Source organism: Stegostoma tigrinum, chromosome 30 (assembly GCF_030684315.1).
Source record: "Stegostoma tigrinum isolate sSteTig4 chromosome 30, sSteTig4.hap1, whole genome shotgun sequence".
Classification (NCBI taxonomy): Eukaryota; Metazoa; Chordata; class Chondrichthyes; order Orectolobiformes; family Stegostomatidae; genus Stegostoma; species Stegostoma tigrinum.
The window spans coordinates 42442305-42459295 of NC_081383.1; the positions used below are offsets into that span (position 1 = coordinate 42442305).

General features: G+C 40.4%; 1 protein-coding gene across 1 annotated transcript in view; it reads left to right on the plus strand.

Annotated features, from left to right (window-relative positions):
• LOC125465845 (AP-1 complex subunit mu-1) overlaps positions 1–16991 on the plus strand; it is an 86354-nt gene that overhangs the window by 41905 nt on the left and 27458 nt on the right. Inside the window, exon 11 of the mRNA XM_059638434.1 lies at positions 13674–13749. Coding sequence (XP_059494417.1) covers positions 13674–13749 — 76 coding nt within the window. The remainder of the gene's footprint in view (positions 1–13673; positions 13750–16991) is intronic.

The window sequence follows — 16991 nt, forward strand, 5'->3', positions numbered from 1 at the left end:
ATATAATGCAAGGCATTGCATCAAAAAATGCAGACAAAGAAGCTGTCTCCATTCTTGCACTTCACGCGGCTAGGTAGGGAATACCCAGTAAAGGGTTTCCAAGCTAGAATGGATTTTAGGAACGAGGATAGAACTTGGGTAAAAGCAAAATCAGAGTTAACTGAGCCATTCTCTTTTGCCTTTACTATAAGACCATACATTTTAGGAGCAGAATAATGCCATTCAGCCCATTTAAGTCTGCTCCATTGCTCAATCATAGCTAACATGTTTCTTAACCCCATTCTCTCCTGCCTTCTCCCTGTAACCCTTGATCCCCTTATCAATCAGGAACTTATCAATGCTTTAAAGACGCTCAATTACTTAGCCTCCACAACCCTCTGTGGCAATGAGATCCACAGATTGACCATACTCTGCCTGAAGAAATTCCTCCTCATCTCAGTTCTAAAGAGTCATCACTTCAGTCTGAGGCTGTGCCCTCAACCCCTAGCCTCCCTTACTAATGGAAACATCTTCTCCACATTCACACGATCCAGGCCTCCAGTATTCTGTAAGTTCTAATCAGACTCCCCCCTTGTCTTCCTGAACTCTGTGGAGTACAGACCCAGAGTCCTCAGCTGTTCCTCATGTGTCAAACCCCTCATCCCTGAGATCATGCTTGTAAACCTCCTTTGGACTCCTTCCAGCACCAGTGCATCCTTAGAATCTGGGTCTGAAGCAGCGCTCGATGTTGCAAATGTAGCCTGAGCAGCAGTACATGTCTGCTGTTGCATTCTAGCCCTCTTGAAATGAAATGCTAACTGCCAACTGAACCTGCATGTTAACCTTAACACGGGAATTACTAGGCCAGTAAGCCCAGGTTTCTGCATTTTTGTTGATGTTGGATTTATGGTTATGTGAAGTAAATTCTGTGAGGTAGAAAACTGATACGAGATAGAAAATTGGCCAAGATATTTGAGGGTTGACAGCCTTGAATGGCTGAGTGGTTTGCTTCTGATCCCAATGCTTATGTTTTCATTGACGTATCTTAAAGATTAGACTAGCAAGTGGATGCAAAGTAGTGATGTTGGGGATGGAAGATGGTTTTCCCCTAGATTTTTAAACTTTTTAATATAACTGAAACCTGTAGACTTTGTTTTTTGATTCATATATGGGATGTGGGTGTCACTGACTGACTTGCATTAATTACCTATCCTTGATCTTTCAGAAGACAGTTAAAAGTCAACCACGTTGCATGTAGGCCAGACAAGGTAAGGACAGTGGTTTCCTTCCCTAGAGGACATGAGTGAACCAAGATAATAAAATGTGAGGCTGGATGAACACAGCAGGCCAAGCAGCATCTCAGGAGCACTTGCTTGGCCTGCTGTGTTCATCCAGCCTCACATTTTATTATCTTGGAATCTCCAGCATCTGCAGTTCCCATTATCTCTGACATGAGTGAACCAGTTGGGTTTCTCTGACAATCAACAATGGTTTCATGGTTACTATTGGACTCTTAATTAAAGATATTTTTTGAATTCAAATCCTACCATCTGCCCATGGCAGGATTCAAACCCAGGAAATGACTAGGAACTCTGGATTAATAGTCTAGAGATAATATCACTCCAAACTGGTGGATGGACAGCAGATGAAAGTGGCATCTCCAAAGTGCATATTATATATTTTGAAGCAAATTGCAAGCGTATAAAAGATCTAAATCATGTGGTTTGGATAAAGAACATTTACCTATCACCATGAAGGGCTGCCACCTTTCTGGAAAAACTGTGGATGCTGTAAATCAGAAACAAAAACAGAAATTGCTGGAAAAGCTCAGCAAGTCTGGCAGCATCTGCAAAGAGAAATCGGAGTTAACATTTTGGGACTGGAAATCCTTCACCTGACCTGAAATGTTAACTCTGATTTCTCTTCACAGATGCTGCCAGAACTGCTGAGCTTTTCCAGCAACTGCTGTTTTTGGTTCTAAAGAGAAGGCTGTCTGGTCACTGCAGCTTCTAGTCGTCTTGGTCCAGAGGTACAACTTCAGGAGTTTCTCGGTAGTGGTCCAAGCTCAATCTTCAGCTGCTTCATCAGTGACCTTCCTGCATAACAAAGTCAGAAGTGGGATAGTTGGTTGATGATTAGTTTGCTACCATTCTTAACATCTCAAATACTGGACTTGTGCATGTCCAATTATAATAAAACCTTGCCACCTACCAGACTTTAGTTGATAAGTAGCAAGTAACATCCAGACGACACCATTTTCAGGCAATGACCTCGTCCAAAGAGATGACCTAATTATTACCTCTTGCTTTTCATTAGCATTACTGTCTGAGTTTCCCACTGGCACTGGCAGTTACTAATGACCAGAAGTGACCTGGACCAGCCGTATAAATACTGTGTTCTTGGAAGAGCAGGTCAGAGGCTGGGAATGCTTCTTGCTTCCTGATTGCCTAAAGCTTGTTCACCATCTCCAAAGCATAAGCCAGGAGTGTGATGGAATACTTTCCACTTGCGTGCAAATTCAACAACACATGAGAAGCAAGAATAATGCAAGTCACCCCCACAGTGAGTGTTAAGTTAGGCGAGGAGGGAGGGAATGACATCACTGTTGTAAATGGGGGACAGAATCTGCTACTCTGATCACAGGCTGGTTCTCTCACATTTGATCTCAGGTTCAGTACCAACATATCAGCAGTAAACCGAAGTGGAACAGCCTGCAATTGGAAGGGTAGTGGGCAGGGTAAGGATAAGGTTGCTGGAGCAGCCTTCTGATGATCTGATCTTGGGCCTTTGGGTGCAGGGTATTTGAGGCTGAGTTTGCTAAAGCTGGGAAACCTTTTGCCAGTGTGTCAAGGCTGCGGAGCCATCTGTCAGTTCTGTCTTCCCTTCTTCCAGTTCTTTGCCATCTCCCCCGTTTCAGCCTCTTGCTACCTTGCAGCATCTCCCTATCCCTCCACCCACTTTGCAGCCTTCTTCCTTCAACCAATCCAGTAGCTGCCTCCTCTTCCCTGACGGACAACACAGGAATTCGAGAAGAGGGAGAGGCTTCCAGGAGGTGGAAGTAAGCGTGAAGATTGCAAGGGGATTTTGGCAGTAGGCTCCAAGGAGCCTGTAAAGGGTCTGCATGGAGCAAACAGAGAAGTTGCAAGGGCTTTGGGTGAGGGTAGGAGGACATAAAATGGGGAAATCGGTGAGGGGTTGGTAGATGCAAAGGAGGTTAGAGACGGAAAGACTGAAAAGAAGGCAGTGGGGGGGGAGGCTGAAAGAGGGGAGACGGAAGCTGCCTGTCACCAAAGGAATACTGGACTAGGAGCCAGGAAATCCTTCGATCACTGAATTGTTACTTTATTACAGATTGATGTGAAGACTCTCAATTACGTGTAGGAACCAGTGTATAAGCAAAAATATGCACTGGATGCTCCTATTGTAAAACAATGTTGTCAGTTTTTAAATTTAAACCTGAGATTGAAATCCGGGATGCAGTAAAAAGCATAGTAATTAAAGGGAGGTGATGGCCCAGTGATACTATCTTTTATATTAATAATCCAGAGACCCAGGAGACATGAGTTTAACCCCTACCGTGGTAGTTTATGGAAATTGAATCCATAGAAGGCCAAGTGATAACCATGAAACCGTTTATTGATCATCAGCAACAACCCATCTGACTCACTAACGTCCTTGGGGGAAGAAAACTGCTATCCACACCTGGTCTGGTCTACATGTGATTCCAGACCCACAACAACCCTTTAACTACACTGGACAATTAGGGAAGAGTAATAAATGCTGGCTTAGCCAGTGACACCCTCATCCTGCAAATTAAGTTTTGAAAACTTTGCCGGGTTGAAACCTTCCAGCTTTGAGCAAATGCAATGGAAGCACGTTAGATGTGATCTCACCAGTCCGAATTAGGGATGATGGTAATGTTTGTTACTTTTTAAAACAAAATGGCTGTTGTCTTGTGGCAACTTAAATACTGTGTTGTCTATGGCTTGAATATATTCCTTATGTGTTCTGGTTTTTAGGTTAACACGGTTTGGTAATTGTTGAGGATATTGATGAATTCATCTGACTTATGCTTATTTGAGAGTCCAATTACTGCATATTCAACACAAATGCTGAGTGTATTTTTGCTCTGTGACTGCATCGTTGAATAAATGAGTTAGTGAGAATGAAAAAGAGCCCTGAGGATCAAAAAGTAGTTTTCAAGAAGAATCCTTTGGCAAGAATATATAATGCCTTGCTCAACGCTGCAACTAAACTGCTGCCTTGATTGGCAGCTTGTCCAACATCTCAACTTCCAGTCTCTTTGCAACCAATGCACAGTGACAACCTGTCTGTACCATCTACCAGATGTGTTGCAGCAATTCACGAAGTCTCCTATGACAGCAGCTTCCAAACCTGTGACCTGTGCCATCTACAAAGTCAAAACCAGCAGATATGTGGGAACAGCACCTGCAAATTCCACTCCAAGCCACTCACCGTCCTGTGACTTGGAACTATTTTGCTGTTCCTTCACTGCCACTGCGTCAAAATTTTGTAACTCTTCCTCATAGCACTATGGATGTACCTAATCCCCATGGACTCTTGCGGTTTAAAAAAGGCAGCTTCTTGAGTGCAGTTAAGCATGTGCACTACTAGCTGGCTTGACTAGCAACACTCACCTTCTGTAAATACACATTTTTAAGGAGGATTTGTCCAGAAGTAAACTAGAGTGATTTTGAACAGGATTTTATTTTTGCGTTGTGGATACAAGCGCAATACAATAAATTTACTGTTTTGTTAGTCTTGCGGTTCATACACTTCCTGTGTTTTTTCTTTTCCGTTTTAATTTTCTGCATTCATGTGTAAACATGTCACATTGTAATTATCTTCTGCCTGTGAAGGTGCTGCATCCAAACTGCCAGGAATGTAAAATTATGGCTTGATCAATTTTCACAAGCAGATTTCAGCATAAATATCAGCGTGAGAGTTTATGATGAAAATTTCAGTCTTTTTAATGTTGGAAATATTGCAAATTTGGATCAAAAAACGCATGAGACAACAAGTGAGGGAAATGGAGCTAATTCAATTGCTCTTTCCACTGCCTGTCCAGGTTCAATGAGTCAAGTGTTTGCTGCCTGTGCTGTATGATTCTATATAGTACGTAAATAAGGACTGAATGTAGGCAGGTAAAACACCATTTCAAGTATGCCCACATATTCTGGTTCAATTATTCCCTACCTGCCCCGTTAATCAACTTTATCTGAGAACTGCTTAATCTTGACTACCTCTGCGATATCATGGAAGATCAGTTTTACTAGATGAAAATAATTTGCTTTCTGTGTGTAGAATTTAATATTGGTTAAAGTTCATTAAACGAGTTTCTAATGCCAATGTCAGTGTTTGCAAGAGGAAGTAGCGGGGAGAAAAACACTTTCATTTGTAGGCGCTGGTGCAAAAAAAACCATAAAATTTGCATGTTGATTTAATCAAATGTGCAAAAATTGAGATTACATTTGGGGAGATCCTTCAGTTCCTGTTTGAGATGAGCCAAGTATACCTTCTCTCTCTAAAGATAGAACTGCTCTCTTAGCACAAACCTTATCACGTTCCATTATTATTAATTCTGCCATGGTCGACTTGCTGCATACAGCATGCCCACCACAGAACAGAACGATAAAAGTAAACATGGTTTATATAGCTGAGGCTGTCCTACCATAGTAGGACAGTGAAACACAGTCTTGGTGAACCATTAATGGGATTTCCTTTCGTAATCCACTCATGACTTGTTGCTAATTTCCCTCTATTTAAGGACCTAATTATTATATCCCATATGCACTGATGTTAAAAATTTACAACTTGGTAATTTTGAATAGCTGTTCCATACACGAGGTGTTAATGCATCCAAAGATGAATCTAATTCCGCATTCCTCAAAGTTCTGCCCTGTTCCTGTGGGTATAGTGTTGCTCTGGCTGCTTCCCTTGTGCCTATATGATAGCATGTCCTATTTAGATTTCTGTTTAAAGGTCTCCTAATGATTTATTTGTTTGTTAGTTTTGTTGCTCAATCTGACACTGAAATTCATTAATGGCTCATTTGAGCCTTGAGTTTTGTTTAAGTGTCATTTGCTGAGAGAGTGAATTTATTGTGTAACTAGTTTCCTGAAGCATTTCTATTTTAACATGGGAATTTTGATATCTACGCACTGCCTTCCCCCAACTCAAAAAAAAGATGATTGATTCATTTTTTTAAATAAAGAGATATTTTAAATATAGAGATTGTAGTGGTGAAGTGGATTAAGTTTTTTAAGGGTAGAGTGTTGTCTTTTATTTCCCCTCAGCTAAGGAGGAGATATTTTTTTTTTCTTTAGTTGCAGCTTGAAGGGCCATTGAGAGCAGGCAGTGAAGTGGAGTTGAAGCTGAGATCAACCATGATTGCATCAAACAGCAGAGCAGTCTCAAGTAGTTGAATTGCCTACTCCTACTCCTCCCAGTTCTTACTATGTATGTTCAATCTAGTCCATTGTGTTCACTGCTCACTGTGTTCTTCTTTTATGTTGACAAGACCAACATCAGACTAAGTGACCAATTTGTGGAACACCACCTCTCTGACTGTAGGACTGACCCTGACCACCAAGCTGCTTGACCTCTCAGCAAACCACCTTGCTGTCATGTTAACGTCACTGACCAGGACTTGCTGCAATGTTCCACTGAAGCCCAGTGCAAGTTCAAGGAATGATACCTTATTTTCTTCTTAGGCACTTTACAGGCTCAAGGTCTCAATATTGAGTTTAATAAGTTAAGCTAACCACCGTGCATATTTTCCATTTTTCTCGCATTCCTCCCACAATGATAGCTTTGTCTGTGTCTTGCTTACTTTGTACCTTAGTAGAGAAGACTCTTTCTCTCTGTCATACTTAAAGTTGCATTAATTTCATATTTTTTTCTTACTATGATTAAGAGCCCCATTTTGTTTTACACTGGGCACCTTCAGTTAAAAGTATATGATTTATTTAAAAAAAACTTTCCATTCTGAAGAGCCACTAGACTGAATGTGAATTGTTTCCATCTCGAGAGATGCTACTGGGCTTGCTATTTTTCTCCAACACTTTGTGTTTGTTTCAGGTTTCCAGCATCTGCAGTATTTTGCTTTCAGTTACCCTCAGTATCTGTGTATTGCAGTAGAAACATTTCCTTGTGCTGCCCCCATTAAAGGTAGCCCAAAGGAACTAGTGCATAAGCTCAGCTGCGAATAATGGCTGCCTCGGTCAAAATACACATAGTTTACATGTTTGTAGCATCCGGCGAAGTATTGAGAGAGGTGGGGGTGGAGGGGAGGAAACAAATAGTATGATCTTTCCAAAATGCTTCAAACTCCAGGATTGTCATTTTTAACATACCTTTAATCAGCCTGTTTGGACATGTTATAACCCACCACTGGAACAGGTGGGGCATAAACCTGACTTGTGGCACAAAGATGAGCACTGCCACAAATGCCTTTGGAATATCAGTTTAAACATTGATTTTGCTAAGCAACTAAAATTCCCAGCTATAAACTGAAACAAATGTAGGAATTTATTGCCTGCTTCCTAGTCACATCCTTTTCTCTGGAATTATCTCATAAGACATCCGTCAAATGTCAAAGCTTTATAGTTTGTGCCAAAATTAAACATGATTTTCACAGCTGAGCGCTTCTTGTTAATTTTTCCTAGATGTGTGGGATTTGTTGCTAATGTGCCAAAGAGAGCAGTTAATTGCAAGCTGCAGTGTGAGGTTTGCCTGCACCTACTGCTGTTTCAGGGTATTGACAACGGTTGATCGGTTTGGCAGCACTTGGAGGTTCTGTGTATTTATATTACAGACCACAAATACTATACCAGCAGAGTTAATCAGTAAGCGGCATTTAGTTAGATTATACAGTGGTAGGATAGAAGATCTCAAAACCACATCAGAAATGTCCAGGAGAAAATAAACTCGGGGCCCCAAGTCATGTGACATATTGTGGTCAGGCAGCCGATGGGCAAAGGCTAATTCAGCTATTGCCATCTTCTTACATTCAGTTATATCAGCAATGGAAACCAGGGAAACTCATGTTCATGGTAATCATTTAAACTTTTAGGATTTCCAAAGGAGGACTAGTGAATCTGATCAGTAGAGCTTGAAATGTTCTTTGGCTGGTCATATGGAAGCCTGTTGAATGGCCGCCTCTTTTGTCATGATGACTCTACCTTTACCTGCAATTCTTAGATGGGGCGTGAGGTATTAAGGGTTATTGATCCAAGGCAGAGCATTAAAGTTGAATGCAAATTATTGATTTTTTTTTCAATGAAGGAGCAGACTCTGGGGCTCAGTGGACTTTCTCCTGGTTCATGTTCCTATTGACGTCAGTGATCAAGTCCTGACTTTAGTTCCACAAGCTATGAGAATAGACAGTATCACAGAGCAGCTTTTGATGTTCCAGTGCATTATATCAGTTTTATACTAGGGGTATCACATAAAAAGGTACTTAGAGGCACTTCACAATGCTGAAGGAGGCTGGTAATGCACCATGAATGGCACCAAGATCAATATCTACAGTGTGAGAATATTTTGCATCAGTTTTTGCTGTGGAGAAAGAAATGAAGGTTGGACGACTCAAAAAATGTTGACGATTTGAACATTTCGCACTATGTAAGAATAAGTGCTGGAGGTCTTAGAAAATATAAAGGTGGATAAATCTCAAGGACCTTAAGTGTATCCCAGGATGTTGTGACAAGTTAGAGGAGAAATTACAGGATTCTGTGAAGAAATATTTGTTTCGTCTGTAAATACACATGAGCTGCTGAATGATTGGAGAGTGGTTGATGTTGTGCCTTGCTTTAAGAAGTGATGTAAGGAGAAGCCTGGGAACTATAGGCCTGAGAGGCTGACTTAGGTAGTGGGTAAATTGCTAGAAGTGATTCTGAAAGAGGACTTATACATTTGGAGAGGCAAGGTATGCTTAGGGACAGTCAGCAAGGTTTTAAGCGAGGGAAATTGTCTCACCTAACTTGAGTTTTTTGAGGCAGTAACCAAGATGATTGACAAGGGCAGAACAATAGACATTGTTTACTTAGACTTTAGTGAGTCCTTTGACAAGGTTCCACATGGTAGACTAATTAGTAAAGTTAGATCCCATGGGTTTCGGGGTGAGCTTGCCAATTGGATACAAAATTGGCTTAATGGCAGGAGCAAGATTGATAGGTTTTTTTTGAAGTGGAGATGGTCTGGGGCAGCGTTTATAGGACAGAGACCGAGGGGTTCATGTACATAATTCTTTGAAGTTTGCATCACACATAGATAGGGTGGTTAAGGCATTTAGCATGCCTGCTTTCATTTCTCAGACCTTTAAGTCTAAGAATTGGGATGTCACATTGAGGTTGTACAGGACAGTGGTGAGGCCTCTTCCGGAGTATTGTGGCCAGTTCTGGCCTCCCTGCTCTAGGAAAGATATTTATCAAGCTGGAGAGTGTTCAGAGGAGATTTACCAGAATGTTGCTGGGAATGGAAAGTTTGAGTTATAAAGAGAGGCTGGATAGGCTGGGACTTCTTTCACTAGAGCATAGGAGGTTGAGAGGTGCCCTTAGAGGGGCATAGATAAGGTAATTGGCTGGTATCTTTCTCTTAGGGTTGGGATTTTAAGATGGGGCATATTTTTAAGGTGAGATGATAAGGATTTCGTGAGAGGCAATTTTTTTAAAAACACATTGGTTTATGTATGGAATGAACATCAAGAATAGAATGAACATCAAGAGAAAGTGATGGATGAGGATATGGTGACAACGTTTAAAAGACATTTAGATAAATACATGAATAACAAACATTTGGAGGGATAAGGGCTAAGTGCGGGCAGATGGGACTTGTTTGGGATTATGATTGGCAGGGACTGGTTGGACCGAAGGTTCTGTTTCCACACTGTATGACTGTGTGGGTGTAGGAAAAGGTGGAATGATGCATGAACAAGGGAAGGAAGAAAAGAAATCTTGGAAATTCTGCAGTGCCTTTCCAAAGCTCAGGGTATCCTAAAACCCTTCATAGGTGAACTGCTTTTGAATTGTGGATGTTGTTACAATGTTGATAAATGCAAAAGCAAATTTGCGCACAGCACGGCAGTACAAAGACCAGATATGTAAATGACCAGATAACATCTCATGTCCTTTTCAGGAGTAAATATTGATCAAGATAATGGGAGAACTGTTCTGCTACTCTTCACTGCTCACTGAGGACGAGGCCCAGTCTATCAGTGCACTCATCAGCCAACTGTGCCAAATAGATAATCTCTCCACTTTCTCTGCTTCCTCCGAGGACCTGAATGATTCCGATGCCAGCCTTCAGCCAATTTACTCCACATAATAACAAGAAATGACTGATGGCAGTAGATAGGCAAAGAGCCCTGAAAACATTTCAGTAATAGTACAGGAGACTTGTGCTCCAGAACTGAGTATACCTACAACAATGTGAAAAATTGACCAGGAGTTCACAAAAAGCAGGGCAAATCCAACCTGACCAGTTAACGGCCTGTCAGTCTATTCTTGAGCATCAGCACGTTGCCGGAAAGTGGCGTCAACAATGCTCTCAAGCAGCACTCATTTAATGAGCTAACCCCTGACCTCAATACAACCTTCGTTCAAGCATGGCCAAAAAAATGCTGAACTCAAGACAGCAAGGCAGTATTTGACCAAGTGTGGCATCATTGCAGTCCCAGCTGAACTGGGGTCAGAACTGAGGGGAAGCTGTTTACTTTATTGGAGCCATACCAGGCGCAAAACAAATGCTTGTGGTTGTTGGAGGTCAATCACCTAAGCTCTAGAACATGTCTGTAGGACTTCCTCAGTGTGGTATCTTAGTTTCAACTATCTTTTCATTACTTCATCAATAATCTTCCCTGTATCATAAGGTCAGAAATAAGGATGCAGCAAGACCTGGAGGCATTCAGACTTGTGCTAAAAGATGGCAAGTGGCATTCGTGTCACACAACTATCAGCCAATGACTCTATATTTTTTAAAAAATCCTTTGATATTGCCCCTTGACATTACTCATTGTTATTTGTAAAGCAGCAAACTGAAAACGCTCAGAATAGAGCAATTGCTCACTTGTTGCATTTCACCTTACTCTGAACCCTGGATAGTCCAAGTCTTTTATTCAACAATAAGTTCTTACAAAACCAATTACAGTATAATTTCCTTTTCTAAAAAGCTTGTTTTGCTACAACCGTGGTAAACTTTAAATCAAATCTCTTTTCAGGCTAGAAATTATCACTGCTGCACTTGGTTTAGCTGAACTTGATCAGCCATCACTACAAAACCTGAAACGGGAGGATGGGCATTCAGCAATAAGTAATTTCCCACCTGTCTCCTCAAAGCCTCTCCACCATCTCTGAGGCACAGCTCAGGCGTATTCCCAACTTGTCTTGACGAGTGCACACTTGACAACACCAAAGAAGTTCAAATTCAAGGAACTAGCAACCTGTTTGATTGCCACCACATTCATCACCTTCAACATTCATTCTATCCACCACCATGGTGACAGCAGTGTTTGCCATCCACATGATTCACTGTAACAACTCAGCAAGACCCTTTGGACAGCATCTTCCAAACCTGTGACATTTATGCCTAGAAAGATATGGGCAGCAGATACTCCACCACCACCACCCACAAGTAATCCTCCAAGCTACACGTCATCCTACCTTGGAACTATATCACCATCCCTTCATTGCTGGGTCAAAAACCTGGAATTCCCTTCCTAACAGCACTGAATGTATATCTACCTTCAGTAAATTACAGCAGTTCAAGAAGGCAGCTCACTATCATCATCCCAAGGCCCGTTAGGAGCAATCAATATTGTTGACGTAGCCAGCATTTCCCACATCCTATGAATAACAAAAATTAATGTTGTTATATCTTTGTCCACGTGGAAGGCTAGCGAGGACTGGATTAAACATCAAAAAGGCACTACCTTGAGTACTAGTGTATTAAATCAGCCTGGATTATGTCCTGGTTTGAATCGCTTAGCTAAGACTTTCACTTAAGGGAACCAAGTGAATGTTTGTTTGTTTGAGGGAGGGGGTGGTCCCTGAAGAAAGTAAATTAAGGTACAAGTTTTGTATAATTTTAAACTGCATCACTGTCAGCCAGGTGTTTGTTTTCTATTTCCTACTTTCTCAAATACCAGACCACATGTCTAATTTGATCAGAGTTGGGACTTTCATAGATTATCATTTTAAGGTCAGACTTCTAAACTTATCAAACAAATTTGATTTGATGTTTCAGAACCTTCATTTATTTTCACTCTTGAGGCGTAGAGTGCTCTATGTAAAGCCTGTTAAACAACAATCTGAAAACACAGTATAGACTTACTTATAATTGGGCTTAGAGTAATTGCTCACTGGTTGGACTTAGTTCAAGTCTGAACTCTGAATATGAGAAGTCTTTTATCTGGAAATATATGTTCTTTCATAGCCAATTACGGTATAATTTACTTTTTAAAAAGTCTCATTTTGTAACATCTTTAGTAAACTCTAAAACAAAGCTCTCTTTTCAGACCAGAAGTTTAAAATGCTGAGGCTTCAGTTCAGATGAAGTGGGTATCAAAGGCCTCTCTGATCTTTGCTAAAATTAAACATATATATTTGCTCTTGCTGTGTTTATGAAAATAAATGTGGTTAGCCTTATTTAAAAAAAAGCCTGTGGAGACTGAAGTGACCTCTGCCCTGAAATCATGTGGTTCAGTTGGTTGAATGACTTACCAGAACCACCTCCTCAGAGCTTTCAAGAAACCATCTTTCTGGTTCATCAGCTCGATCTAGAGCTGAGATTTATATTGCAGATCAAATTAGCCACCAGCCCCAGCTGCACCCCCCCAACCTACTCAAAATAAACCCTAGAGAAATCTATTCTTAGTCTATCTTTTGCAATCAGATACTTCTGGCATATTTTCATTTTCAGTTTTTGCAGTGCATACCTTGCCTTTACCTGATACATATCTGTTTATTGAAGGACCAGTGCCTGCATAGGCACCTGTGCAGCTGACTGGACTGGACAGAGGTGTGTTTAATGCAAAATCATCCAGGTGAAAGTATGATAGAGAACAGAGAAAGGGACAGTCTCCTAAAATTTATAATCCCTGTGCAGATCAATATGAGAACGAAATTGAATGAATGATCCCCAACAAAAAGCCAATGAACAACACTTAGTATTTATGACTTTTGTTGTAACAATCAAGCCAACATCAGCATTGAATGTGACTTAACTGACAAATTGTGTTCAATATATATTACAAAGTTGCACATTAAATAGCAGAAACAGCAAAGTTTTATATGATGGATTTACAGGATAGCCAGTTCAATATATATGAATGCAAAGCTCTGGACCAAGGAAGAATTCCAATTTCTTTCAGAGAATTAGCTACAGATCCTCCTGTGAAAGCAGTTCCTAATTGACCCAAATTAGAACATGGTTGCAGGGAGAGGGAGTGGATGGAGAGGAGAGTTTGTGGCTTCTTTGACACCAAATCTGATTTCTTTTTCCCTACTACCATCAAGATAATGTGCTCCTTTTATGTTATAAAAACTGACCGATACTATTTTACTGAAACTTCTGCACATGGGCTTCACTCTCAAGCTTATGAAGGAAATCTAATGGTAGGTAAAAAGAGGAGTGTGTTTGACTATTTTTCTAAGAATTTATTTTCTTTTGGTTAGGTACGTTACTTGAAGATTATTGAGAAAAGTGGCTACCAGGCTTTGCCATGGGTTCGTTATATTACTCAGAATGGAGGTAAGGAACATGCATACTTGTACCTCAGGTGCTGACTCTGTTGTGATTTACAATGTAATTTCAAATGTCAATTTAATACAATACTGAGTAGACTCCATTGAAGTAATAAAACAAAATACAAATTTAAAACGCAAATTTCTAGCAACACAACCCGTCTGCCTGAAGACCCTGTCTGACCAGCTGTGTGTTTCCAGCAGTTTCTGTTTTCATTTGAGTTTTTCTATAATATTAAATATTTTTGAGCAGAGCCTGCAATTCTATAATGAAACATTCCTGATTACCTCATCTGAATCCTTGATGCGTTATAATTTTGCTGGACTGCTTGCTTGCAAGTGGTGGAAAGATTTGATGGCTGAGTACAACATAGAAAATGGACACTCTCTTTCAGATTTTGTAATTGCTGAAATTAAAAACGGAGTTTTAAAAATGCACCAATTTTATATTGAGGTAATTTAGCTTCGTTCCAGTATTGAAAGGCAAATTATTTTAATCTTTAGCTTCGACATAGGGTGAACTGCAGTCACCATAGTTAGTTCACGACAAAAACCTGTCCAGATTTCAACCATATATTTCACCATGTCACATACTGCTCGCTGCTGAAATTGTAATAATTAGTACATTTTTAAGCCAGGATGATCAAAGCAGAAGATAATGTCAGGCAGCTGCAATTCATCTGTATGCAATGAATACAGAAAGTATTTCTGTATGTATGCTGCAGAATGATGTATGGATGCTGGATTGTAACTACTCAGCAGCTGGTACACTACAGCCATTATATCCAATAAATGAGCCTCAAAACAGCCAATCCAAAATATGTGTTTAATCTAACTTCATCACAAAAATCTGTAGTTACTTTATACACATTTAATCTAAGTTGTGTTATGGAACCATACACTTAAATGCCATGTTGATCTGCTTTTATACGAATTTATACAGGAACAATGCATATTTAATTATTCCAGTCTCATAGGAATCCATCAATTTATAGCATGATACATGTATTTATTTAAATAGAAATTGCATCATAGATTGCTGGTCTGAATGACCAGAAACTCTGCTGGTGTTCACCCTACATAACCTAGTGGTCTAGTCTTGGGGTGCAGAGGAGATTCACTTGGGTGATTCCAGAGTTGAGAGGATTGGATTATGAGGAGAGCCTGAGTAGGCTGAGACTATACTCATTGGAATTCAGAAGAATAAGGGGAGATCTTATGGAAACCTATAAGATTATGAAGGGAATAGTTAAGGTTTCCCTTTTGGTACTGCATTCCAAAATGAAAAACAATTCAACAGGTTTCTTTAAATAATTCAAATATAATCATTTTTATTATAAAACAAAAGTAATTTCTAAAAAAATGACTGGCAAAACTGTTCAACATCTAAAATATAATCCCAAATTAGAACTTTACCAGTTTCATTCCAAAGAGAGAGAGACTTTCACTATGCAAAGGGCACAAGAGCTATGGTTGTGTTTTTATGATGGTGTTTTTAAAAAGGCAAACAGGAAACACCCTATTGGCCAGTGGTCTGAGAACCAAAAGCTAGAATTTGATGAGCTGTCTCAATTTCTTTGTCAAAATAAAATTGCTGATCGCTACAAACTGATAGAAGGTCTTCCAAACAAATTTCAGCACGAATGGGAAGCCACTGGGTTCGAATAGTTGGGAAAGTTGCTACAGTTTCACTTCTCAAACTTTGTAAGAGTGTCAAAATACTAGGATATGGGACATTTTGAAGTTCCCGATAATTTCAGCTAAGAGAGGAAGAAAGATACTTGCAGCTTTTACTGCAAGTTTTGAAGGTCTCAGACTATCTGGTTCGATAGTTTTTTGAAGCAGAAGCAGAAGCAAAAGCAAAAGGTTGTTCAGCAAGATCCCTATTGTCTCGTCCAGAGCCAGATTTTTTTTTGAGCTCTGGTAGAGAAGAGGGTCAATAAACCATGTGCTTAATCTCCTTAAAGGCTTTGCTTGTCTGATTTTCTAAAGTCACGTCTTTCTGAAACTAGCAGCTGGAATCATACCCATGTCAACTGTTGATTTCATTCCTTGGTTTAAAGTGTCCAAGCCATCCATAAGACCATAAGACATAGGAGTGGAAGTAAGGCCATTTGGCCCATCGAGTCCCCGTAGCCCTTGATTCCTTGTGAGATCAAAAATTTATCGATCTCTACCTTGAAGGTATCTAATGTCCCGGCCTCCACTGCACTCCGTGGCAATGAATTCCTCAGGCCCACCACACTCTGGCTGAAGAAATGTCTCCTCATTTCCGTTTTAAATTTACCCCCTCTAATTCTAAGGCTGTGCCCACGGGCCCTAGTCTCCCCACCTAACGGAAACAGCTTCCCAGCGTCCACCCTTTCTAAGCCATACATTATCTTGTAAGTTTCTATTAAATCTCCCCTCAACCTTCTAAACTCTAATGAATACAATCCCAGGGTCCTTAGTCGTTCATCATACGTTAAACCTACCATTCCAGGGATCATCCGTGTGAATCTCCGCTGGACACACTCCACGGTCAGTATGTCCTTGCTGAGGCCCAAAATTGGACACAGTCCTTCCTTAGGTGTGGTGCCTAAAATTGGACACTGTGTCCAATTCACATAGGCCACAAATACAGCTATGTTGCCCTAATACTGTCTATATCCTTTCTTTCTCAAGCATTCTCCTTTTTCTTCCCGTTCTCTAGCTCCCTCTTTGTTTTCTCTCAATTCCTTTTCCTGTGCTTGCTTTCTGTCCTGCTCTCCCTTGGAGCGTTGGACCATTAGCCTGTTCTGTTTCCTATTTTTCATGGTTTCTCTCCACCTTTTTCTGACTGTCGCTAACTCTTTTTCTCTTGATTTCAATATCTCGATCTTCAAAATTCAACTTGGTTTACATTTAAAGTTCAGTTCTATATTCACAGTGCCATTCTGAGGTTCTTCTGTCCCTAACAGAAGGGGCATCAAACAGTTTTAACATCAGATCTTGCCGGTGAAAACTTGAGAACTCTTTAGGTCATTTATAAACAAATGGTTGTTGCATGAGATTTCCGTCTCAGTTGGTGGCAGGCTTAACTACTGTATTCATTACTGAGCACAGTGATCTCAGTTTAACAACATAAAACATAGAATAATAAAGTGTAGTTTAAAACCCACCAATCCTGTCTGTCCCACAGACCTGTTGAAAGCATGCAGAGTATAACAGGGTACCTTGTTCTGCATAATGTACTGTGGCTTAAATGTTTTCTCCCGTAGTCCACTGAGG